This window comes from Cercospora kikuchii (genome assembly GCF_019650295.1).
Source record: "Cercospora kikuchii DNA, contig_00002, whole genome shotgun sequence".
In the NCBI taxonomy this organism is placed as follows: domain Eukaryota; kingdom Fungi; phylum Ascomycota; class Dothideomycetes; order Mycosphaerellales; family Mycosphaerellaceae; genus Cercospora; species Cercospora kikuchii.
In genome coordinates this window covers 2,253,976-2,278,829 of record NW_025408583.1, presented here as the reverse complement: position 1 = coordinate 2,278,829, position 24,854 = coordinate 2,253,976, and the positions used below count along the sequence as shown (strand labels likewise).

The window sequence follows — 24,854 nt, the reverse complement described above, 5'->3', positions numbered from 1 at the left end:
GCCCATCCTTCCTCACCCATTGCTCGACGCCTTTTCTTTCCACCCCACTCTCCTGCTTGCACATACCTACCTATCGACCCCACCGCCGACGAGGTGCCATCGTCGACCGCCGACGCCATGAGCACCTACGACGACGACTACTATGAGCCGCGCCGCTACCGCAATGTAAGTGACAGCTGCCACTCCCTCTGCCCCACCATTGTTACCCGCCTCGAGAACTCGCTGACCCGTCACGCCCAGGTTCGCACCCGCCCACGTGACAGAGATGAGCCAGACTACGTTCGCGAAGAGACGTACATCGAGCGAGGCAAGGGCCCTGGTCCCCGAGGCACCGAGATGGTCTATCGTGGACGCGACGACAGCATTGAGGACATCCCACGCGACTTCCCGCCAGCCAGCCGTTACGATGATGGCTATGGCCCGCCGCTGCGCGCTAGAAGCGTAGGTGGCAGAGGCAGACGCTACTCGGACGACTACGACGACGATCGCTTCACTGAACGTGGTGCTCCGGTTGCTGCTGGCGTTGCCGCTGGCTATGCCGCCGGGCGTCACGAAGAGCGACGCCGCAAGCACCGTGATGATCGTGGCTACGACTCCGACTACTCTCGCTCTCCACCTCGCAAGCCTGAGCGTCGCAAGTCAGGCCTCGAAGATGCTCTCGGTGCTGTTGGTCTCGGTGGCTTGGCTGCCAACATCATGGGCAACAAAGACAAGGACCGTGATCGCTCGCCTAGTGGTCGTTCCACCCGCTCTCGCTCGCGAGCTCGGAGCCGTCGAGGCTATTCCTCGAGCCGGAGCCGCAGCCGCAGCAGATCTCGTGCTGGAGGAGACAAGTCCCGCACCGAACGCAAATGGGCTCAAGCAGCACAAGCAGCACTCGTCGCTGGTGCCGTCGAAGCCTTCCGCTCCCGCAGAGAGGCTGGCCCATGGACCGGCGAGAAAGGCAGGCGTGTTGCAACCGCTGCACTGGGCGCCGGTGGTATCGACGGTCTGATCGATCGTGACCCCGACAAGAAGTCCAAGCGCCACCTTGCTGAAGCCGTCATTGGAGGCCTGGCTGCTAATCGACTCGCGAATGGGCCTCGCTCTAAATCTCGCGGTCGTGGCGCCGACTCTCGTGACGTTTCGCCAGAGGCTCGAGGCATCAGAGCTCGAAGCCGCAGCATCGTGGATCGCCTTCGAGGTCGCTCTCAATCACGTGGCCGTGCTCCCAGCGAGGACGGCAATGGCGTTGGCCTTGGGAAGAAACTTCTCGGAGCCGGCGCAGTGGCTGGCGCGGGCAAATACATCTACGACCAGGTTCGCTCCAAATCCCGTAAGAGACGCTCGCCTTCTCGCGACTCTAGCGCAGACTCGTATGTGCCCTCCCGCCATCGTGCCCGTGACCAGCGCCGCTCACAAGGTTCAGATACCGGCAGTACTCGCCGGACAGACGATCGCGACGATCAGGGCGGTCGCGAAGTCGCTCGCGGTACTAGAAGCGGTGCGCTCGCCCCCGCCGCTGCAGGTGGCGCCGCCGGAGCCATGGCGAAGTCGAACGGCGATGCCAAGAATGACGGGGACAACGACTCCAGTGACAGTAGTTCTACCACTGACATGGAAAAAACCCGTAAGCACATGCGCGGCAAAGAGCTCATCACGGCTGGTCTCGCTACTGTCGCGACTATTCATGCAGCACATGGAGTGTATTCGAGTATGGAAGCACACGAGAAGAGACATCGTCTTGTCGCCGAAGGAGAAATGAGTCCGGAGGAGGCTCGCAAGAAACAAACGAAAGCATGGATCCAAGACGCCGCAGCGGTCGGTATTGCCGCCCTCGGGATCAAGGGTGCCTTTTCGGAGTGGAAGGAGATGAACGAACAGAGGTATGCCACCATTGTCTTTGTTTTCTCAAGTTCTTTGCGCCGCTAACATATTTCCGCACAGACGTGAAATCCAAGAGATTGAGAAGCGCAAGGCTGCTCGTCGCAAGAAGCGTGCTGCTCGGCAAAAGCAGGAGGAGATGGAGAGGCATGAGCGCATGATGAACATTCTGGAGAAGAATCCACAGCTGGCGATTGGCCACCAGATGCAGCAGAACGGTTATTTCCCCAACACCATGGGAGGTGCTGCACCAACTCCAGACCAGAGCGGAAATCCCTACGCTTCTGCTCAGAGGTACTAGGCACGCCGTCCTTCTCCTTCTCGACACGACCCCGACTACGGACACCTATCACGGGTTGCGCGGCTCCGACGACCCTCCTGGTCTCACTCGTCAACAACAAATTGACGCAGTGCGAGAGTTTCCGGCGCCTGTTTTTCCTCTTCCAACCAGCGAACTCCTTTCCCAGAATGACGATTTCACGATAATGCGGCAACGACACGATGCATTGTGCTCCGAGGATGGCTATGAGCTGCATGATACCAACGGCAGGGCAGACGCAGCAGATGAATATGCGCTATGAAGTGACGACGATCATGCTGCAGTAACAGGATAGAACTGAGCACAGAACCTGAATTACAACACTCGGTTGTGATTGATATCTTGCTGCCCCAACTTTGTCAACGTCCTTTCACATTCCACTTTCTCGTCGCTCGCGAGTTCTGTTCATGCCACAAGCTGCATGTGCCTAGCACGTCTTCTTCCACGAGCATTGCTGACGCTTGATCCGAGCAGGGCTCATTAATGCTGAGAAAGTTCCGGCCGGTCGGTGAAGAATTGTATCTCTGTCGACGCGAGACTGCGGCAGCTCTGCTTCTGGTTTGGGCCTTGCACGACGATGTCTTGTGATCAGCCGACGAGGTAGTGCAACGACTTCCACGGGTCCGTAGAGAGTATAAAGCGCAAACGTCTCAATATTGCCAGAACTGGCAAAGATGAACGTAACATTGGGTCCCATCCGAGTGATCTCTCCAACATCGTTCACTGCTTTTCACTCATCGTGGGTAGCGTCGCTTTGCTCGACTTCCCTTGTGACTGTTGTATACGTCTTGTTGTCGTCGCTGTAGCTGCTGTGGAGCCAGATCCCCGGTACTGAGTCTGTGTCGGCGGGATCGCGATCTGACCAGATGCGGGGAGAAAACTCCAGAGGGTTACGATTTTGTCCATTCTCGCCGTGGCAATGTCTTGAAGGACAGGTCCAAACTCGTAGGACATGTGTCTACCACACTATATATATGTGCATGTACATTCGATATTGTATTTTGGTACATCATGCACACTTGGTGTGGTACCAACCGATGGCGTGATCAATCATTCGTCCCGCTTGCTGCCAAAGCTCCAAAGAGGTTCTTGAAGCTCCGGACTTTGATTACAAAGACTGCAAAGATACCCTGGTTTAGTGTCCGATCTCTTTGATGTAGATTGTTGTGAGCTCATCGGCAGTGGGAGGCTCTGCTTATGAGTGTAGCAGAGGAAATTGTTTTGAACTTGGGAATTGGGAGCTAGTTTTGGGGTATATGAACAAGTAACCACGACGAAGAACGATTTTCTCTGGCGAGACAGAATACTTTTACTGATAGTCATGGCTCCGGGTACAATTGCGCTGCAGAGGTCTGTGGGAGACAAGACCGCCTTCTGTCAACGAATTCGAGCCACTCTCATCATCCACCTCAACGAGCTCCCGCAAGGCTCCGAACGTAGTTCTCGAACTCCTCAGCATTGCGAGTCTGAACGTAGACTGATCCTGGGCCTGTGAAACGACACACCAAGCCTTCACCGGTTTTCAAACCAGTCATTGAGCCACCTCCGGCTTTCTCGATCTTGTAGTCGCAGTTCCAAGCAACGAGATGCCCGTTGTCAACGATATGCTGTTCTCCTTGAGCGAGCTAAAGCAGACAGAATCGTCAGTAAGAATGCACATCGAATGTCAATCATGCCGAACAAGACCTACATCGAGACGATCCACAGCGCCGAAGCTCGTGAGCCACACCACGCCTTGGCCACCGATTCGATAAATAAACAGATCCTCGCCAGAAAACATAGCCTTGCCAAAGCCCTGCGCCTTAGTCTCCTTCGTGATCTGCTGAGTACATGCCAAAAAGGCATCTTTCCCGATCGTCCATTGATGAGACGGGTCAACTTGGAGCGTGATAATATCGCCAAACAAGGTAGGACCAAGAGCGAGACGCCCATAGCCGGCATAAGAACTTTCGGCCATCTCACCTCCAGTGAAGAGTTTCTTCATGCTGAATTTTACCTTACCAGAAAGTTGAATCGTGCCTGCCATGTGGATCATGGCTCCGGAGCGACTCCGTACTGTCCCACCTTGCTGAAGGTCGATATTCAATACAGCATTGGTGTCGCGGTGAGTAACGCTGTACGAGCCACCTTGGAATGAGCCATGATCTCCTTGACCTGCCGCCTGTGGTGCTCCGCTCGAAGGTGGTGGACCAGACGGTGCCGAGGGATGATACGATTGCTGACCATGTGGTGGTGCTGCGCTCGGAGGCGGTGCGCCAGATGGCGGAGGAGGAAATTGTTGTTGTTGGCCGTATTGTGGTGCTTGAGCTGGTGACGGTCAGCGAAGTTTCGCAAGAATACAATAGCAATCCTACGAGGCTGTCCATATGACTGCTGTCCGTATGCTGGGTTCTGTGGTGGTTGGGCCATTTGTTAATGCTGCTTGTACTTCCGGAAACTTGTCATGCTTCAAGATCAGCGCCTGTGAGAGCTACATATACTGGCTCCAAGCTGCGTAGCTCAGAGCACAGCCTCGAAGCTCAAGGCCCTAGCATGTAGACACGAGTCTATCATAGTTTGCCAGGATGCTGAGTGGACAGTTTTGAGAAGAACAGACAGCAGCATAGCTTAGTGAAGCTTAGTTGACAACTTTGGCCTGTTACAGGTCAGCTTTGGAGCTGTAGCCTGTTGCGGCTTCAGCTCTGTTTCAGCTGCGGGGCCTAAGTAGAGGTCTCGGCTTTTTCAAATGTCACAAGGATACCAGCGACATCACCTTTCGACTGCCGGTCCGATCGGATTTCGAGCCATCTGAACAAAGAATCACCTACATTCGCCAAAGCTCTAAATGCTACCAACATTTTCGTCATCGTTGAATATGATCTCAGAGCCTCTTGCGCCATCCCATTCGAGGGAAGGCATTTGCACAGATTCGCCGAGCAAGTATGCTTCCATCTGCCTCTCGTAGGGGTCTGGATAGGACGTGCCTCGTGAGAGCACTGATAGGAACTCTCCGTCGGGAGAATAGTCCCACAAGCATTCTGCATAAACGTGCCGGAGGACCACGGTCGTGGGTAGCTCACGCAGGAGCACTTCCACGTCGGTAATGAGCATATCTTTCAGCTCCAGCTGGCGAAGCGTGGTAGAATGTCGGGCAAGGAAACCAAGCAAGACTTCAGCGCCTACATTCGTTGCAAGCGAGAGACGTTCAATGTTGGGCCAGAGCAAATCCTGTGTGAACAAGTCCTCAAGCTGAGGTAACTCGTCATCCGGGCTCAGCTCATCGTCTGTGTACCTGAGATCCAGATCCCTCAACGATGTTGCCGCTTTGAGGAAGTCAATTGTCTCAGCTTGGAGGCCCAGCCCACTGCAGCGAGTTGAGAGTGTTGCATGAGGAATGTGCAACTTCAGAACAACCAGACCTCGGAAGGCATCCACTCTCAGCTGGTGTCTTGCGCTGGTCATAGGAAGGCGTGCTGTAGTATGCCGCCGCTCGCCAAGTATATCGACGAGATTGAATTTGTCGGATTGGAACCGAGTCAAATCTTCAAATGCACCTAGATGTGACGAACGCAGCAGCAGCCTCGTGACGGGCTTGAGACCACAGAATGTAGCGCGGTAGCCAACAGCTTCGGTCAAGGCAAGTGCGGCGTGGCCACAGGCTACGGCATAGTCAGGATCGAAATGATCAGTAGAGTATCTCCAGTCGTCAGGGCCGACAAGAATGGTCCGCTGAAGGCGATTGAAGACCGGCCATTCATTTGTTCTTCCTCCTGAGAATGGCGTCGTACAGCTCACATTGGCTTCCACTAGATTCGGTAGTGAGGTAAGTGCTTCTTTCAATCGCATTCCTTGCTGGTCTTGTCTCCATTCGCGCTGTTCTCTGCGATAGGCGAGGAAGTCATGCCAGGCACGACCCAGCTCATCCTCTCCCAGATTGTGTCTGGGAAGAGCATCATATGCCGCCATGTAGTCGATACCACCTGCTCCAGTAGTACGAAAGGGTGAGGAAAAGTCAGATCGGGCTTGGAAACGAGCCCTGCTTGCAAACCACGAGCTGAAGCGTGGGCGGAAGTCGATCGCTGCGAGCCATTCCGTCTTCTCCATCATTGGGATGATGTCGGCGTATATGGTAAAGCTCTTGACATGCGTGGCAATGCTGTGAGACCTGGAGACATTGTCGAGCTTGTCCAGGCCGTCCTCGAACACGCCCATGTAGAAGTGTTCGAAGACGAAGGGCGTGCTCACTGCGCTCCATCGTTTGTCGACCAGACGCAGCGTCTTTTGCGAGGAATGGCTGCAGTGCTCGCAGATGAGCGCCAGCAGCTCTTCAGGCAGGAATTGCATGCTCGCGATTGTCTGTAGCAGGATGATGTCAAGGTCATGTTGAGCATTGGCTTCAGCAAGCCAGCAAAGCCAGCCACCTCACTTTAGGAAGGTCCGTCTGTTCGAGACGGCAGGTGCATGCTTACCTGTACATCCTCTAAGAATATTTTGTAAGCATGTCTGCCGGCTATCAGCACCAGCGACTGGGTGGAAACGGTATGCTCTCACTATCATGTCATCGCACATCCCGCATCCTTGCTAATCGCGCTTCTTGCATGTGCCATTAGCCTTCAACCACGGCCCCTCGTCTGGCGCTGAGCAGGAGTACGACCGTCTGCGCGATCTCGCGCGTAAAGAGCAAGGCCAACACCAGCACTATGCCGCAGAGGCGCGGCAGGCCTACGAGCGCGGCGATGGCGGGCGGGCACACGAAATGAGCACCCAGAGCAAGCAGCATGCCGCCGCTGCCGACAACTACAACAAGCAGGCCTCCGAGTTCATCTTCCGCGAGAACAATGCCGTGGGCAAGGTGCCGGGCGACACAATTGATCTACACGGGCAGTTCGTGGAAGAGGTACGCGGCCGTCAGGAGGTTGGTTGCCGAGTCTGAGAGACTGACCGCGGAGACAGGCAGAGGAAATTCTCGAACAACGCATTCGCTACGCACAACAGACAGGCCAAACGCATCTCCACTGTGTTGTAGGCAAGGGCAATCATTCCCCTGGCCATGTACAGAAAATCAAGCCACGGGTGGAGCAGGTTTGTCGCGAGCTCGGCCTGAACTACCACACCGAACCCAACGCCGGCCGAATCTACATCGAATTGAAGCCAGGCGGCGGAGGCCAGAATCAATACGACTACGACGCGCATCACCAGCCGCAGCATGAGAACTATGGACAGCCTCACTACCAGACGGCATACCCGATGGGCAACCCTCCTCAGTATGGCTACCAACAGCAACAACAACAAATGCAGTATGGCTCGCAACAGGGCTATCCAGGACAGCCACAGCAGCAAATGCAATATCAAGAGCCGGCGCAGGACAATGGCATCAAGTGCTGCGGTATCAAAATTTGTTCAGTCATGTAATGCAATCTGGCTACTTTTGGATGCGTGGATTTGGGCGGATAAATCTTTGGACATAAATGAGATACCCAATGGACATACGAGCTTATTGTTCTCAGTATCTTGTCTACCAGAGGCAACTGAAATGGAAATGAATACAGCGCAATTTGTCTGAGAAGCCGAACTCTTCTTCGCTCCTGCCATCTCTGCCTTCATATGTAGTTTATCTACGGCGCTCTATCTCCTGAAGCGAGACAGGCGCGAGGTCAAGTCAAGCTGCTAATGGAAGATCGACGAGATCGACGTTGTGAAGTTTCCACGTTCATGTCTGCCACCAGCGTGGACACTGTCGTGTCCTGAAGGGTAGTTCTCTTCACTCCATGGTAAAGAGCAATCGAGGGCAGATATGATCTATCTCCTGTGTCGACCTTTCCGGTTCTTGAAGGTGAGACTCAGAGACCAGCTCGTCATGAATACATATCATCAAACTCCTCTTCATCCTCCACCGGCGGTGGCTGCACCTTCTTCTTGACCAGATCCTTGCGATCCAGCGGGCAAGTCGGATTGAGCTTCAACCACGGCTCGATGCACTCCAGATCAAAGATATGATCCTGATGGCAAGGCAACCTCACCACGAGCGGATGCGCATCCTCAAGAAACGGGTTGGAACAGATAGGACACGTTCCGTCGGGTTTCTTCTGCAGCTCCTTCTTATCCACTCGCTCCAACTGAGCAATAAACTCATCCGAGACACCTTCCACCTTGCTTGGAGGATGCTCTGCAGTGTCCATGAGCGACTCGATGAGCGATTGCATGAGATCTGAGTGCGGGTCCTGAGCACTCCCGCTCCCACGCATCATTTCGAAGGCGTTGGCCAGTGTGCGGTAGGCAGCGCTGATGTCCGATGGATGGGGTAGCGCATGGGCATTTTGAGGTTGCCTCGAACCGGATGTATCGACGACATCGAGTGTGCTGAAGAAGGTGCTCAGGTCTGGACGGCGCCGAGGTTCGGGTTTCTGTTGCTCTTCTTTGATACCGTGCTCGACTGGATTCCATCAGACGTGGTGTTCTGCGATATTCCCTTGCTGGCGGCGAACCATGCATTGCGCAGTACTTACCGTGGTAGCCCGACATAGTGGTAGGTATTGGTAAATGCAAGTGCGGGCGCGCAACGTGGTGGGGTGGTGTTACTACATCTCGGTCGTGGCACTGTTTTCCGTTGATGCAATCTCAAGGCAGCTTCAACGACGCAAGCAAGCGGAGCCAGTTCCGTCTTCTGTTGATCGGACCCGAAATCCATGCCAGCAAGGTGGCAGACATCAAGCAAAGGACGTCGTTGTTAAATCGCTTCGATATGCAGGTAGAAATACATATATACAAAATTCCACAGCCTGGGTATCTCAAGTCGTACTGTACACATCGTTACTACAACGCATAATTTTCTGCATGGAGGTAAATCTCATGAAGACCTTTATTCCCCATGACCTTCGACTGCAGTCCTGCCACCACTGTGCTGACATCTGTCCGCATGCTCGGTGGGCCACAGACGAAGACACACGCCTTCTTCCCCGTCCATTCGTCACTTAGCTCTTTGAGCATGTACGGTATTTCCGGACGCCCCCATTCGACACTCCAGCCTCCCTTCCTCGACTTGTTAGCTACGCGAGGCATAAAGGCGAAACGCATCAAGTTCTTCTGGAACTCAGTCGGTGTTGACGGAAAACCAAACTCGAAGCCCTGGTCTTTGTTCTCTGCCACTTGTTGCATTTGCACTGCTTGAGCATTCTGGGCTGATGTGATGTCGACGGACAATTGTTTGGATCTGCGCTTCTCGTGAAGCGTTGGATGCGGAGGCATGTGTGGTGTGTCCTGCGTCTGGGGCAAGCTATTCGGCAAAGGAGGAGCCAGGTGCCTTTGTGAGGGAGTTCGCATCGGTTTGAGATGTGCCTGCGGAAGTGGTTGCAGACGATCAGTGTTCTCGTCCCGGAGCTCTTTCTCCCGCTCAGGATTGCCATCGGCTTCGGCCTCAATCAGTGCTGAATGCCTGTTCGAAGCCATTGAGAATCTGTTGCTGGCAATACTCTGAAAGACGTCGTTGACCTTGTCATGGAACACCATGCTCACTGGTCGTCCCGGAGTTTGTGCGCTTACCAGAGTTCCAGTATTCTTTTGACGTTTTGCCGCAGTGATGTAGAATTGGCAGCTCACCGAATCAGGTGGTGCAAATTCTCGACATATGCGCAGCTCTTCCTTGAACCACTCCATGGTCTCTGGACGTTTCATGGCCCAAATCAGGTGAATATCCTTGGTCACCGCCTTGCCGTCGCGCATGCGCCTAATGAGGTCAAGCAGGTGCGAGACTATCGCTGTGATTCCAGTTCCGCCGGCAATCAAAACGACGTGATCGAATGAGTCCATACTGCGACGCATACCACCATAAGGCCCGTCGATGAACGCTCGATAAGTCCACCACGGCCCGTGGTCGAGCGCACTGTCCAGGACCTTTTTGGTGAAACCGCCGAACGGTCGGAAGACGAGCACCATGTCTCGATACTCCTCTCCGTACTCCGACGGGTAGTCGTCGCTGCACATAGAAGCAATCGTGAAGGGATGGTTCTCGAAGAATGAGACGCCAGGCATGCGAAGGTACACATATTGGCCAGGCTTCCATCGGACCTGTGTCGGTACAGTGACCTTAACAGCATCGGCCTCCAGCACAGTCACGGCAGCCTCTTCTCCAACGATCCAGGACATTCGCCAGGGATTTGTCCAATTGAGATACAGGAGCCGAGTAAGGTATGAGGCCACCCAGATGGCTGCTGTCGCCCACAAATAATGCCATGATGTGAGATAGTTGTGGCAATGCCAGAAGAGCATGCCCAAGAGGACGATCGAGACCGGGACATGAATCACGACAAAGATTTCGTAGAATTTGCGTCGAATCGGCCCAAGAGAATGTACACATAGAAAGACGGTCGGAACCAGGGCGGCGATTCCTGAACTACCAGTCAGTACAACGTCTCAGAGCTTCGTGCATTAGCACATGCAGCAGCAATAGCGAAATTGCATAGCCGCATAAATCGAAACCATGTTATATCGTACCTGTTCCGTAAATGTAGACGCCAGATTGTTGAGCTTTAAGCAATCGGTGGAACTCCTCCATACCACCGTCCCACACCGGAGTGACGTAAAACGGCACTGTGTGAACAATGCTCAAAACAAGAAAGACATATGCGAGCCATCGATGTAGCACATTCAGTCTCTCATGCCCTATTCCAGTCAAAAGTGCGATAAAATTCGCTTTCATGCTCAGTCCAACAATCCATGGCATGAGTGCCACTGCGAGCATGCCTGATCGTATTGCAAGTGGCGGTGATCCATATTGTATCGATGTGAAGTAAAGCGGGCGCGGCAAGAACGAGTATACGAGAGTGAATGCCGTTGCGGCGAAAATGAGAAAACAGACTCCGAGCTGAGGGAAGACGATCGGTCTGATGCGTTTGTGTATGCGCACATTCGGGATGGAACGATAAAAGACATAGCGGAAGAGTGCCAGAATGTTGCGGATAATCCAGGACATGGAGTGCTCAGCGTCCGGCTGCGATGCCAATGGCATCGGATTCTCTTCTCTCGGGAAGAACTTTCGTGTCGACCTGTCGGTGCTCAACGCGGACAGCGCATAGTCGGTTGCGGGAGAGGCCGTCTTTGCGAACTCTTCCAGTGACTCCTTGTGCGAGGCAACGCGAATCTTGTCATGCCAGAAGTGATACCAGCGTACTGCAGCAGTCACAACCAGGAGGATGATGCTGAAATGCACCCACCCCAAGGCATACTTGCCAGACTTCTCCCTGGACAGTGCTCAGCTGCGATTCAAGACTTTGCCTAATGGATATAGATCTTACCAAGGATCGAGAGCATGGGCTTCGACGAGGCCGGCTGGACTGCTGCTGTTGCAACATGGTATGGTGACTCTTTTCTCGATAGTGGCCCGGCTAAGCATGCCCGCATCGCGTGAAAGTTCGACGACCAGGCCGGCTCGTCTTGCGAGCATTTCAGCCAGGGCGGCCATTGTCCAGCGACCTGTGGAGCAAGACGCCTTGGTGTTCAGAGCGCAAGTGTCGGCGACACCATTGTTCAGCGATTAGATCTCAGTTCGTGCAACAAGATGCGACAAATAACCATGCTAGGCTTAGGCAGAGATGGAGCAAAAGTCATACCAAGGTGGCGGAAGAATTGTCAGGCACTCAAGCAATGGTGAGAGTGCGCGAGTGTAGTGTCTAGACGCACGCACACGACTATGGATGCAAGGACCAACCTGCAGGCCATCTGCAATCCATCACGCGTCGAGAAGCCGCCACAGTAGCGAGCGTCCACCGCATGCTTCGAACTGCCTGTGCATGGCGCACAAAGTCAAAGCCAAATCTGTGACGGAAGGCGGTTCCCTACTCCTGGGCCGTTGGCCGGATCAAGTCTGGACGAGATACATCGCGAGCGCTTGTGGCAGAAAGCAGATTGGATGCCGCAGTGGCCGGGAAGCGTCAGCGTGACTGTTGGAGTGGCCAGTGGATCTAGGTCGGCTCGATGTCCATTGACGCCACGCAGTCTAGTCGAGGCTGCGCGGGCACATCAAGTCTGCCAGTATAGGCAGCATGCTTGGGCGAATAGTTGCGATGGATTGGCTCAAGACATGGTCGGCAACGGGTGCACGCTGTGGATATTCAATAGTGAGAAGCACATCAGCGGAGGACGACTGAGAGACGACGTCTTGCCGCCGACGCTAGTCAGTTGGCTATGCAGAACGATGATTGGCTACCACCAAAACTCTCAGCTGCACGTGTGCTTATCGTGGAAGCTCTCCCAGAATCACCCATTTCGAAGGTGATGAGGCTCGAGACCAGGAGAGGATTGCATGACGTGGGAGCGCGTTGGCACAGGAGAGACACGAGGAAACGGAGGATTCGGAACACCAGAGTTCCTGCAAGTGTCTTTCCATCTCTAGCTCTATGAGAGGACCGATCCTGGCCTCTGTTAACGAGACTCCGACTTTACGGCGTTGCACATCGGCCTTGCGCGGCCATTGAGAACCTTCACCTTCTTACCGCACTAGATGCGTGGACGCATCGCGTTCAACGAGCTGCTAGGCCTCATATAGGGGAGCACGAATGTGCATCCATCCCCAACGTGGTAATCAGTCGACCGGTTGCGCAGACCAGAATACTCCCTGCAATCGCAAGGATACTGAGCCCAACTTGGCCCCGTGGCCGTAAACTAGCCGGAGAGCCCGATGTAATACTTCCTGCCAGGTTGTGTGAGGATGCTGGAAGCTGAGGGAGCGATGTTCGAGGGAGGGCTGATGACCAGAACAGTATAAGCGAGCCACGACTCGCACTCTGTCACGCACTCAATCCCCATCATCGTCAACCTCCTCGAGTTGCACCTGTTTGGAGCGAGGGATCTGCTCTTCCGCTGCTGGGTATATGTCCTTCATCTCTTCCTCAAATTGCTTCAATTGTTGCTCCAGGTCTACATCGTCGCCTGCTACGGCGTTTACTGCTGCACTTGTCTGTTCAGCGTCCGCCTCCCGTCCAGCTTCTTCAGCAGCTTTCTGAGCAGCATAGTAGCCCGCTCGCTCGAGCTCGTCAATCTCTTCCGGCTCGAGTAGGCGACCTTGACCCTTGGCCTGCTTCTGCTTCTGGCGCACTGCTGCGGGGACGAACTTGGTAGCCTCCTTCTTCAGATCTCGTAGCTGCGGCGCACTGCTGTACACAAGTTGTGGTGCAGCTGGCGGTGATACGGCGGGCTTGCTGGGCAGGGCGTGAGGCACGCGCTGTCCATCGGGGCCGAGCTGCGGGTCCTTGAAGGGCTGTCGAGGAATGGGTGGCGGAGTATCGCGTGGCATTGGGATGGCGCGCACTTCGGGATCCGTTTCGTCGCCATCGCTACTGTGAGCCTCGTCCGCGCCCCTGCGTCGCTTTCCTAGGCCCTGTCGACGCTCGCGTTGCTGCTGCCGCGCATCACCGCGCTCTCCGCCGCCTCGCCGCTCTCCGCTCGCAAATTGAGGTGCAGCATCACCTAGAGCATCGCGCGCACGTGTGATAGCACGGAGGTCGCGCTCAAGCTGCACGAGAGTCTCCTTGTCCTTCGGCCGCAGTGGGCCTCTGCTCTCCAGCTCCTTGAGCTCATCGATCTGCTTTTGCACTCGCGAAGGGTTCCGTCGGGCGAGCTTTTCGTTGCGCTGCTCAAGCTGGCTTTTCTTCGACTTGGCGATCTCCTTGCGCTTGTCTGCCTTGCGCTGCGCTGCGACCGGGTTTGCTGATTTCTCCTTGGGCATGGCGGCGGTGACGTAGTGACGTAGGAGTGGAAGCTCGCTCAGTGCGGGAAAGAAGTTCAGAAGAGCTCGCGTGGTCGGAGCTCGACCGTCGCGCGCTCGCATGTGACGGCCCACTTGCGACCGCGCCACAATCCGCGCATCGACATCGCCATGTCTCGTCGCGAGAAGATTATCTCGCGGTCCATCTCGAAATCAGTTGTGCACAGCACCGATCAACGGCCCAATGCTATCCCGCGACTCCCGGCCTACTTCTGGCTATATCACCTGAATCTCGAATGTGTGGGCGCGCATCTGTTCCGAGCGCTGCGAGAAACATGGCAGATCGATGAGGCCGAGTACAGGGCCAGCTTCGGCGCCGACAGCAACGACAAGCAGACATTGGCCAGTGCAGTACGTGTGTCCTCCATCCATTGGCGGTAATATTCGCTGACCAAGACCATCACTGATTAGGGAGACATGGGCTTCTCGGGGTCGACATTCTTCACCACTCAAGACCAGCTGTACCTGGTGAAGTCTGTCCCTCGTCACTTCGAACACTCTTTCTTCAAGGAGGAGCTTATGACCCCCTACGTGGAGTACATGGAACAGAATCCGAACAGTCTACTCACCCGTATCTCTGACTTTCTCCAATGCTACCAAACAAGCCTGGGCAGTTTGCTTGGCCTCGCGCCTACCCATCACATTGTGATGGAAAACCTGCTGTATGGCAAGGAGGAAAGCTGGGAGGATTGGGATCTCAAACCGCAAAGCTACTTCTACCCGGAACGAGATATCGCGGACGGCGCACTAACGAGTGAAGCCACTAAGAACAAGCTGGCAGACGAGTTCCACGACAAGATTGTCTTGACACTGGACCAGGCGGAGGACCTCAAGGCTCAGCTGGAGAAGGACACTAAATTGCTTGCCGACTGTAACACAGTCGACTACTCACTCATGCTAGTCAGAATGCCCGCTTCTGATACAACAGACGAGGACGACCTCCCTGCGAAAGGCAAGACGCCCTTGGTCCCGCCCGAGCCACCCAGCTGGCGAGTAGGCGTCAAGTCAGCAGACGGCAAATGGACCTATCGTGCAACACTGGTAGACTTCTTCTGGAGTAAGCACAAGGTGCATGCCAAAGCAATGACTGTACTCATTAGTGCGTACAACATGGTTGACAACCAAGGACACATGAGCGTGACGACCAACAGCACAGAATACCGCAAGAGGTTTCTGAATATGGTATACGAAATGATTGACATTGAGTAAAGAATCAACGAAGGATCAACAGGACGGCTCAGACAGACGGTACTTGGAAGTTTCCAAATATCACCTAGATTGGCAGCCCAGACACCGACCTATGGTTATGACAAGCACGACGAACGATGAATGGAAGGAAGATACCCCATCTTTAGAGATAGTACTTAATTGATTGGATGACTAGTCACTTTTCTCACTCCGCATGCGATTTTTGAATTGGATATCGTAGAAGCATCGACCGATCTGCACTTTCGACCACTTTACTCGTCGTACTCAAGCGTCATTGTAGTCGGGATAGGGCTCTCCTTGGAGTTCTGGTCAAGGTAAGACTTCATTGGGACACCGGCAACCTCGTGTACGACTTCGTTCAAGTGGCCCTGGCGGCCAGGAGCACGTCGCAGGTTCTTAAGCTTGAAGACTTCCTTGAGGGTCGCGACAAGCGCAGGTCCCACAAGTCGGGCGCCGAAGCAGAAGTGCAGACCCTGAAACACAGCTTGGTTAGCATATGAAGCCGAAGCTTTGATGCAATTGTAATCACTTACATGTCCGAGAAGAATGTACGAGCTCAATGGTCGGAATGGATCCAGCTTCTCAGGGTTGGGGAAAGCCTCGGGGTCCATCGAGGCCTTGGAGGTACCAATCAGGACAGTCTGCTCAGCGCGGATGTGGACTGGGCCACGAGCGCCATCATTGATGGTAACATCCTTGTTGGCGACCCTTGGAAGACCGGGCACGACACCGGCATGTCTCATGCCTTCGAAAACGAAGCCCTGGAACTCCTTGTACGATGCTTCGTCGTCCTTGTGAGCAAGCTCGACAAGACGCTTCTTGTATTGCTCGTATTCCGGCTTGAGGAACAAGTCGATGAGGAGAGAGGCTTGTTGGGTGATCTGGAGGTGAAGAAGACAAAATTAGCAAGAAACTCGCGCAAGTTGTGACGGGCTAGTGGTGGCTGTGGTCAAGCCTTTGTCCATAAATACGAGCCCATAGACAGAGAGGTCGGGGTTTGTGGTTGCTTACGTTTCCAGCAGTGGGTGCAGAAATGCCAATGCAGTCTCCAACAATGTCGCCAATTGGAAGACCGGTCTTCAAGAACGCCTTGTAGAGGCGGTCGGCGTCTGCGCCAACCTGCAAAACATCACATTAGTATGAGCGCAGAGATACCTAGTGACAGTCAGAAACAAACCTCGTAGGCCGATCCCTTGGCAAGCCAGTCGACAATGTGCTCCTTGAAACCCTGCTGGGTCTTGAGGTGGGCAGTCATGATCTCTCGCAGAACTGGAGCACCTTTCATCGCGCCCTCGCGCAACTCCCATTCGTGGGCGGGCAGAATATTGAAGCTCTGGTAGATGAATAGAACCAAGTAGATGTCGAACAACTGAGGCAGCGAAAGCAAGCCTCGAGGTTGTTCCTCGGTCTTGAGTGGGATGGCAAAGCGCTCAGCCAGCCACATAATGGGCGTGACGTTCGTGACATCGCGGACGATGTCAATTTTTCGTCGAGTCCCGCAGTATTTCAGAGTGTTCTGCTTGATCAGCTTGGCGACGTTGGTGCTGAAGTACTTGATGACATTCTTCTCGAACCCGTCCTCAAAGAAGATTTTGTGAACAGTCTGTAGTTCAAAGACAGGTCAGCGTACGCTTCTCTTTGATTTACGCGTAGATCAGTGTGCTTCTGAAAACATTTCTTGTGAACTTACGTTGGATCGTTCGTCATGTTTGCCTTGCTCGTCCCAGCCCAGGAAGAATTCGTGGCCATCGGTGCAATCCTTGACAGCCTTCTGATACATGACCCTGAACGTGTCCCTGTCCTCGAATATCTGCTTGCAAGCGGCTTGTGTTTGCACAGAGACGATGGCATTGTCACGTTGAGGGCGCTTGAGGTCGTACTGCTTTACGACACCGTTGTCTTCGAGGATCTTCTTGATAGCCTTTGGAGTATAGAATGGCATCAGAGCATAGGTGGAAGTACCGGTATAGCTACCAGGGAGACCGTTGAAGATCAGCTTGGGAAGCATTCCACCGTAGGCGCCTGCGGAGACAAATTAGCAAGCTGCAAATCTCGTGATTGGGTTAAGATGAACGCACCGGGTGCCACGATGCCAACCTTGGAAAGACCCCAATTGGTCAGTGTAGAGCTGTTGAGGTCGTATGAAAGGAAGCGGTCGCCACGAACGAGTGCTACAGCATCGTCCAAGATACCTCGACCAGTGGTTTGACCAGGACAAACACCGCTACCAGGCATAGGTGGCTTGGTGCACTCTGCCATCAGACCAGGATATAGCTCAAGGTTGTCGATGTGGCCATAGAGCAGCTCTGCGGCGCGAGCCACTTCCTTGTCCGGGTTCCAATCTTTGAAGCTGTCATATGGCTTCAAGTTCAAATATTTTCGGAACTCGTTCATGGTGCACACATTGAACACATTTCTGGCCTGCAGCTGTCCCATCACATCCACGATCTTCAGACTTGCTGGCGTACCATGAGCTCCGAACGCGTGGGCTGGCTCGTCAACGCAGTCTTTGAGGATCTCCGCGAGATCAACATCGTTGAAGCTGCCGTCTGGACCTCTCTGGAGGCCGCCAAAGGTCCACTCTTTCGGAGGGGTATCCTTGAGTCTGTGTCCTTCCGTATACATGACCTTCATGAAATGTTTCTCGTTCAGCTCATCCAACGAGCCAAGCTCTGGGCAGTTCTTCCTGATAATGTCTTCCATCCACTGAGCGTCAGCAGCAGAGAGGGCGGCGTGCCTATATTCGACGGTTAGCAGCAGACAACAGGGCGGCGTGCCTATAAAGTCACCAATGATAGAGGACCGCGAACTCCACAGAGACAGAGTTGCCCGTTCCTCGCTCGACTCGAGACTGTGACGATGTCAGCTTGAGTTTTGGGGGGTCGGGGGACGCTGCTTACACCACCAGCCTTGATTTCACCGCCAAGGTCTAGAGACCACGTGGAATTGGCTCGAGGGGTGTTGAGGATGGCGGCTACGTAGTCTTTGAGCACAACAGTAGCAAAGAAGCCCACGTTGATGTTTCGGGCAAGCTGAAAGATGTCCTCGTCTTGCCTAAGGGGCAATCATTAGCTTGGCCATGCTCGTCTTCCGCAGAGTGTTGCGCGTGCCGATGGCAAGCCTCTGTGATGCAGAGTTGGAGCATTCTTAAAGTGCGAACCACGTACCATTTCTTTGTGCCATGTCCTTCGCCTTCATCCTTGAGACTGTTCCAATCCGCGTACTTTCCCTCTTCGTTGATCGAGAGAAGATCTCTGGCAATCGTATTGTGGTTTCGTGAGAACATAACCAATAGAGCAACCACGCCGGGTGGCATAAGCATAATTCTCTCGCTCTGTCCCAGTGTCAGAACCTGTTCGTCCATTTCCTTTACCACTCCAGCTTGACTCTTACCGCAATTCCATCATTTGTGATCAATCCATTGTGCCATGTCCTCACTCTCTTCTGCTCCTCGCCCGTGTTTCCGTACAAAGTGCTCAGATCCACATAGCTCGAAGTTTCGTTAATCCATTGATTTTGTCGATTGGTCTGGAAACATTCATGGATGACGATAGTGGCGAAGGAGAAAAACAATCTGTTCAATCCTGAAGGGTGCTCGCGGAACTTGTCGTCCTTTCGCTTAAGAAGCTGTTCGAAGACGAGCTCGGGGTCCGGAAGATTTGGGCCCTTTGGCTTCATCGGGGGCACACTGCGGGAGTAGGGGGTGCCAGCTTTGCCCATCTCAGGATTCCACTGCACGCGACGTAAAAGTTAGCACAGTGTCCAGCAGCCAGTGTCGAACCCTGAAATTCTGGCACAGCTGATGACCGTCCCCCACTGTTGTTGGTACTTACAGGGTTGTTATTGCCACCATCGTGTCTGCGATATCTCGTAGTTGGTCCAGCTAGCGTGGTGGCGGGGTGAGGAAGATCGTGCCATAACCTGATCAGTTAGAATATAGCTAGAGATGACCACTATAGCTTGACATTACATCTTGATGAAGGCATTGCTCGTTGCCGCGGAGAGCCCACTGTTCAATGGCAATGACTGCAACATCGCTACTCCATTCTCGAGCAACAGTTCTTTGTCGTCCATAGGCTCGCCAGAAGCCAAGCTCGTAAGTCCCTGCCCGAGTGTTGCAGCATTCTTCAGGCTCATGTTATGAGTAAGGTCATGCAAGACCGAAGTCTTCTCCGTGGTGCCATTGGTTTCCTCATCTGACCTGCGATCTGGAGCTGTGCTGGGTTTCCGTTTGATCGTTGAGATCACTCTAGAGATTTTGCCCGGCATGATTGCAGAGTCTCCGCGATGCTTCCTGAGAGACAAGCTGTGTAGGAGCTACAAGGATAAGTCAAATGAGGAGCTTTGCAAGTGCGAGGGCTGGCGATGACATGTCTGAACCATCTAAGTGCACCTCTATGCTCAATGTGTACCGGGAGGCTTGCATGACCATCGAGTTGCATTAGTGTCGAACTCCAAGGCTCTTGAGGAACCAATACCACGCGTTGGGACATTGCGGAGCGAGAGCCACAGAAGATCGTGCTCAATGCAGCCACTGCTTTCACTCCAAGCAGCGTAGTGACACGGACAGTGCAGTGCTCAAGCCGCGATGTGTTTGTAGCTTTCTGCAGGGACCAGGCCAATCACGAGCGATGCGTTATCATCGTCTGAGGTGGGCATTGATCGACATAACGCGATCTGTGCGTGCTGCATAAGTTTTTGGAAATGGTTGCATGGTTGTGGTCGGCTTTGCCGAGAAACATTCATCAGCAGAGATCTGTGCTGGCGTGATGAACAATTTGCGGACAACTTTGCAACGCCGCACTCGACAGGCGCCAAAGCGGCTTGTGCTCCATGTCACCGTTGACAGCTTTCCCAGTTGCACAACAGCGAACGTCAACCCGCCATGTCTAGCTGAAGGTCGACATCTCGCTTCGGTGGCCTGATCATGTAGCGGTGGAACAGTCCACACGCATGCATCCTAGAGTTCGGAGAATATGAAGCCAGTGGGCGCCTTGCCTCATCGGGTATGTCCACACTCAGCAGTCAAAGAGGGGCTCTGCATTTGGGGATTCTCGGTATGCATTACTAGCGCTTCAGGATCTTTTAAGGTTGCAAAGTCTAGGCATGGTCTGGTTGAGCGTGCATATTTCGTCCTTGGCTTGTTGGATGCATCATCGATTCGAAAGCCTCGTGTGCAGTATCAATCTTGACATTCGGTTTGGCCTATGCCGCTGAGTGAATGGGCTGCAAGTACATGTACTTTGCCTTCTTGGTAGCATCACAGTAATAAGCTTCAAAGCACGAGCTCGAGCACGAGGAGGTCGGAGTGGCTGCTGGCTGACGTCCTGTGATTAGTCGCGATGCAGAGATCCGATGGATAGAGTGACATCGGCATGCGGAGCGTGCCTCCACGCGGGCCGATGGCAACCGGGAATTTGGTTGTGCTGGCTCGGCTGGCTTTCTTTGGTTGCGCTCAACGTGGTTGTCTTCCCCATGCTGCTTCGACCCTGCTTTTTCAATGTCTTATTCGGGGAATCTAATTTTGTGCTTCCATACAATAAGTGCGAGACAGATGCGTTACACCGAACAGACTTCGCATCGCCTATCAGCTCCCAGAGTGCTCTACCAACTTGACGGCTAAGCCTCAGCGGCCGGCAACAATTTCCAGTGTAGCAATCAGCGACAGTCGAACATACACACCAAGATTCGCACGCTCTATAATGCGCCGTGCTGTACTCATGTCCCTGACGCGTAATGCTGACCGCATGCCTGCAGCATATCTCACCAGGCACGGCATGTGTTAGTATTTGTGCCTACGCTGTTAGGCAGAATATAGCTGTCATCCTAATTGTATGGCATGAGATCAGCATGCCGCAAAGGTTACGTGCCACATCGTGCATGGCTGCTGACAATCATGCACATGTTATCCTTGTGGGCTGCCGGGACCAAAGACCACAGTGTGAGTCGTGATAAAGGTGTGTGGGATATTCTTCACCTCGCTTCAGTTCTAGTGCCGATGATCTCTCTGCAAGATTGTTCCATCTGGCTTTATGCATAGACAGCCTACAAGTTGAGGGAGCCCTACGCGAACTTGCTCGCAGCGTGCAGCTGCAAGTCATTATCTGACTCCCGGCAAGCTCAGATAGACTATGGGTGCAGCTCCAGAGATCTGCTGCTAGTCCCGGCAATCGTCTTGTGACCAGTGAACCAGTAAGGCTGCAGAAGTGACGCCGGCCAGTGCAGCAGATTTCTCATCCTTCGACTTCCAGAGTCCTTTGACCATCAGCATCCGGAAGCCAGCCCTTCGGTCGCTCTGCTCCCCGCACGACAAGGCCGTATCTGCAGAATGTATTAGCATGCACGCGATTGATGGACTACTTGACTTACAATGCACGCTCGACCTTTTCCACGCTTGTTTGCATGACTTCCATCTTCTTGTCGAGGTCCTTGCCGAGCGGACCTCCACGTGCGTTAAGTGCTTCCAGTGCCGATCTCAGAGCGCGCATGTCATTTAGCATGCTCCTTGGGGTCTGGCCGGAGGCGTTCGAAGCTGTGATTGTCGGCATCGCGCCATTCATGGCCATTGTGGTGATGGCGAAACGCATAAGCTCTCCAGTCATGTCGAAAATGCCAAGAAGATAGTCCTCGATGCTCAAAGTTATGCCTGGTCCGCCTTGGTCCATTTGGCGCAAACGAGCTGTAGACTCCTCATAGGTGATTAATGAGCCAGTGGTCAGATAGTGCTCGAAGGAGGCTGCTTCCATCCATTCTTGGCAGCCGCCGGTGATCTGTCTCGCATAGCGGTCTCGATTGAGACCTTGCCTTGAAGCAGCGTTGCAAATTAGTGACCGCTTCAGCATAGCGTAATCATGCATATGGTTACCTACAGATCTTTCGAAACAGCTGCGAATTGTGCGTCGATTGTCTTGCGATATGGCTCGTTGCCTTTGACAACATTTTGAGGTAGTGGCTCGTTCAATGTGCGAACACTAGAAAATCATAAGAGTGAGGTAATGGTGAACAATCAGCTCAAGTCTCTTACCGCTGGAGAGTGAAGATGATCTTCTTAGATGCGGCCGTGATGTCGCGGGAAGCTTTGATGATGCGTTCTCGGCGGTCGTGATGCTCATCCAATTCAGCCCGGAACCCTTCGAACATTGGCATGAAAGGAGAGGTGTTATTTCCTTGTTCCATATCTGCGCGCGTTCGCTTACCCATTGAGGAGTCGTTCGTGTAACTGCGGTTTCTGGCGTGGAAAATGGAAGTGGAAGCAACGGCAGAACTGACACCAAGACTTTTGGCAATTATCAGGCACGCACCCCACAACGCCGATTGCGTAGCATCGCAATTATTGACATTGTTGTGAACTGACACTCCACTGGGCCCTGCTGTGAGTCATGTATATTGGTTCCTATATACCCGGGACCCCAGACCCTGTATACTAGCCCCTATATAGTACCATTCGATAGTGTAGATAGTTTTGTATCCTCTTTTGCCCGACAATACGAGAGAGGGTCCCTTAGTGCCCCCCGATAACATGCGACGATACGCGACTTCGTAACAGGTTATGAGCCCGGGTTAGCGCTATTGTATTCCAAGCTCCGATAGAAGGCGAGGCGCGGTTCACCGACAGAGTACGGAAGCCGAAGGCAGGACAACAGGAACGCTATTGGCAACAGCGAGACACCGAGCTAGAAGAGCAAGGAAACAGCCCGAGCTGTGGCTGTATAAACAGGGACAGTAGCAGCAGAGACTGCGCCAGGAGCCTGCGGGTGAAGACAGGCACACAGAGGAAGGACTGTGCCCTCTGTGCTCAGGGACAAAGGACAATGTGCCCCTGTATAAAGAAGGAGCAAAACCCTTTCCATGGTTAAACATGAGTCCCAGATTGCAACTGGGTGTAGGACCCCATGGACCCTAGCTGAGGGACTGAAAACAGCGGTGCAGCTGCATGCAGAATTGCAGCCAGCCCACCTGCAGCTGAGACCAAATGCAGAAGAGAGAAGAGCATTGAGGAATGATAGTTAGAGTGAGGACACCAAGACAGACAACAAGGGGAGAGGATGTTGCAACAGAGGGCTGCAGAAAGTGTAACAGCAACCTGCAGTACACCAAACCTGCTGTTGGCAGAATAACACTTCAGAGACTGCACCCCAAGCTGTCTGGATTAGTACCTTATCTCTGGTGCTGGGAGAACTTGCCAACTCTCAAAGGAAGATCTTGCAGTAACCAAAGGCTTGGTTTATACCAGATATGTTATGTTCAGGGAGGAAGCAGTTGCAAGGCAGTTCTGACATGGACTGCTGATGGCTCATAACACTTCAGAGACTGCCTGAACCTCTCACTACCTCTGGAGGCCAATGGTGAATCCAGGATCAAGAGGAGTCATGAACCTACCTTTGTCTTATGGGATAGCTACAGGAAGTCCTGAGCTGGAGGGTGCCAAAGTGGTATGCTCCCTTGATTCCCATATGCCAGCAGGAAAGCACGGCTGCTTGATGGCCGGATCATTCCAACAGGAGGCTCTAATCTGAGGAGGGACAGAGGGTGACCCATGTATAGGAAGAACCCTGCAATCATTTGACTTTTCCCCGCTTTGATTCTCCTTGGGACAGAAGGACAACTTTCCATCTGACCCAATACTAATTCTACAAGACTACAATGGATACTCAAGACAAATCCTCCGGACTTCAGAAAAGACCATGCCCAATCCTATGCAAGGACAATGCAGAAGGATGGTTCAGAAGGATGGAAATCTTCTTGAGGGGAGAAGACCTGTATCACACAATCTCCCATGAGACACACACACCCATCACCCCAAAGTCACAGTACAAAGCAATCTGGTGGATATCTTTGTGCATAGGGGAGGATGATGAAGAGCTGGTCTCAGAACTCCAAACTGCAAAGGAGGTTTGGCAAGAGCTGAAGAAGAAGTATGCAGACAACCAAGCTACAGGAAGGAAACTTCTGAAGCAGTACTTCAGTTTCCAAAAGGCAGAGGACATGAGCATTGATGGAGCATGGACACACCTTCAGGCACTTGGCAAAAGGATCAAAGTTGCCCAACCTGAAATGGCTGCTGCCATAAACCCAAAGGCAAGAGCACAGGTACTCTTGTCTGGGCTTCCAGAACAATGGTCTACCATCAGAGATGCAATAGATGGTCAACCCTCACTGTCACCTGAAAGCATACTCTCAATCCTTCAGGAGAAAGAGGTGAGCATGCCTGCAGGCAGCACACCTGTGGCCTTTGCAGCCCGAGCTGCATCATCAAGAGGATCATCATCTCACAGAGGAAGAAGATCAGACAGCAAGATGTCTGACAGACAAGGACTGAGATGCAAGCTATGCAATCAAGCTGGGCACTATGTTTCAATCTGCCCATACTTGGAAATGGCCCAAGGAATGATAAAGGTGGTCTCTGAGAACAAGATCTCAGATTCAAAGGCCTTGGCCCTAGTTGCACATGATCAGGATGATGATTGGGATGAGGAGATGGATTGAACAGCCCCAGTGCACTGTCAAGGGGAGTGTTGTGAACTGACACTCCACTGGGCCCTGCTGTGAGTCATGTATATTGGTTCCTATATACCCGGGACCCCAGACCCTGTATACTAGCCCCTATATAGTACCATTCGATAGTGTAGATAGTTTTGTATCCTCTTTTGCCCGACAATACGAGAGAGGGTCCCTTAGTGCCCCCCGATAACATGCGACGATACGCGACTTCGTAACAGACATATC

The 24,854-nt window shown here is 53.3% G+C and overlaps 10 protein-coding genes across 10 annotated transcripts; 3 read left to right on the top strand and 7 right to left on the bottom strand.

The window, feature by feature from the left end:
• Positions 1-117: 117 nt before the first annotated feature.
• On the top strand, positions 118-2,164 carry CKM354_000311300 (uncharacterized protein; the record flags this gene model as incomplete). Its single annotated transcript, XM_044798293.1, has 3 exons — positions 118-165; positions 241-1,865; positions 1,927-2,164. The coding sequence occupies 3 exons, from the start codon at positions 118-120 to the stop codon at positions 2,162-2,164; spliced, it is 1,911 nt and encodes a 636-aa protein (XP_044654228.1).
• A 1,427-nt stretch (positions 2,165-3,591) lies between these two features.
• CKM354_000311200 (uncharacterized protein) lies at positions 3,592-4,591 on the bottom strand (the record flags this gene model as incomplete). The annotated part of the gene is made up of 3 exons (XM_044798292.1): positions 3,592-3,807; positions 3,873-4,489; positions 4,537-4,591. 3 exons carry the CDS (start codon positions 4,589-4,591, stop codon positions 3,592-3,594), a joined length of 888 nt encoding a protein of 295 aa, XP_044654227.1.
• A 411-nt stretch (positions 4,592-5,002) lies between these two features.
• CKM354_000311100 (uncharacterized protein) lies at positions 5,003-6,505 on the bottom strand (the record flags this gene model as incomplete). The annotated part of the gene is made up of 1 exon (XM_044798291.1): positions 5,003-6,505. The coding sequence occupies one exon, from the start codon at positions 6,503-6,505 to the stop codon at positions 5,003-5,005; it is 1,503 nt and encodes a 500-aa protein (XP_044654226.1).
• Positions 6,506-6,660: 155 nt separating this feature from the next.
• On the top strand, positions 6,661-7,573 carry CKM354_000311000 (uncharacterized protein; the record flags this gene model as incomplete). The annotated part of the gene is made up of 3 exons (XM_044798290.1): positions 6,661-6,700; positions 6,772-7,058; positions 7,115-7,573. 3 exons carry the CDS (start codon positions 6,661-6,663, stop codon positions 7,571-7,573), a joined length of 786 nt encoding a protein of 261 aa, XP_044654225.1.
• Positions 7,574-8,016: 443 nt separating this feature from the next.
• Positions 8,017-8,683, bottom strand: CKM354_000310900 (uncharacterized protein; the record flags this gene model as incomplete). The annotated part of the gene is made up of 2 exons (XM_044798289.1): positions 8,017-8,594; positions 8,668-8,683. The coding sequence occupies 2 exons, from the start codon at positions 8,681-8,683 to the stop codon at positions 8,017-8,019; spliced, it is 594 nt and encodes a 197-aa protein (XP_044654224.1).
• Positions 8,684-8,974: 291 nt separating this feature from the next.
• CKM354_000310800 (uncharacterized protein) lies at positions 8,975-11,618 on the bottom strand (the record flags this gene model as incomplete). Its single annotated transcript, XM_044798288.1, has 3 exons — positions 8,975-10,545; positions 10,652-11,397; positions 11,452-11,618. The coding sequence occupies 3 exons, from the start codon at positions 11,616-11,618 to the stop codon at positions 8,975-8,977; spliced, it is 2,484 nt and encodes an 827-aa protein (XP_044654223.1).
• A 1,332-nt stretch (positions 11,619-12,950) lies between these two features.
• CKM354_000310700 (uncharacterized protein) lies at positions 12,951-13,880 on the bottom strand (the record flags this gene model as incomplete). Its single annotated transcript, XM_044798287.1, has 1 exon — positions 12,951-13,880. One exon carries the CDS (start codon positions 13,878-13,880, stop codon positions 12,951-12,953), a length of 930 nt encoding a protein of 309 aa, XP_044654222.1.
• A 150-nt stretch (positions 13,881-14,030) lies between these two features.
• On the top strand, positions 14,031-15,128 carry CKM354_000310600 (uncharacterized protein; the record flags this gene model as incomplete). The annotated part of the gene is made up of 2 exons (XM_044798286.1): positions 14,031-14,270; positions 14,331-15,128. The coding sequence occupies 2 exons, from the start codon at positions 14,031-14,033 to the stop codon at positions 15,126-15,128; spliced, it is 1,038 nt and encodes a 345-aa protein (XP_044654221.1).
• A 251-nt stretch (positions 15,129-15,379) lies between these two features.
• On the bottom strand, positions 15,380-19,397 carry CKM354_000310500 (uncharacterized protein; the record flags this gene model as incomplete). The annotated part of the gene is made up of 12 exons (XM_044798285.1): positions 15,380-15,601; positions 15,662-16,009; positions 16,140-16,247; positions 16,306-16,731; positions 16,819-17,150; positions 17,207-17,865; positions 17,918-17,979; positions 18,029-18,182; positions 18,296-18,462; positions 18,522-18,860; positions 18,962-19,049; positions 19,099-19,397. 12 exons carry the CDS (start codon positions 19,395-19,397, stop codon positions 15,380-15,382), a joined length of 3,204 nt encoding a protein of 1,067 aa, XP_044654220.1.
• Positions 19,398-21,361: 1,964 nt separating this feature from the next.
• Positions 21,362-22,328, bottom strand: CKM354_000310400 (uncharacterized protein; the record flags this gene model as incomplete). Its single annotated transcript, XM_044798284.1, has 4 exons — positions 21,362-21,449; positions 21,498-21,932; positions 21,998-22,099; positions 22,153-22,328. 4 exons carry the CDS (start codon positions 22,326-22,328, stop codon positions 21,362-21,364), a joined length of 801 nt encoding a protein of 266 aa, XP_044654219.1.
• Between the last annotated feature and the right edge of the window lie 2,526 nt (positions 22,329-24,854).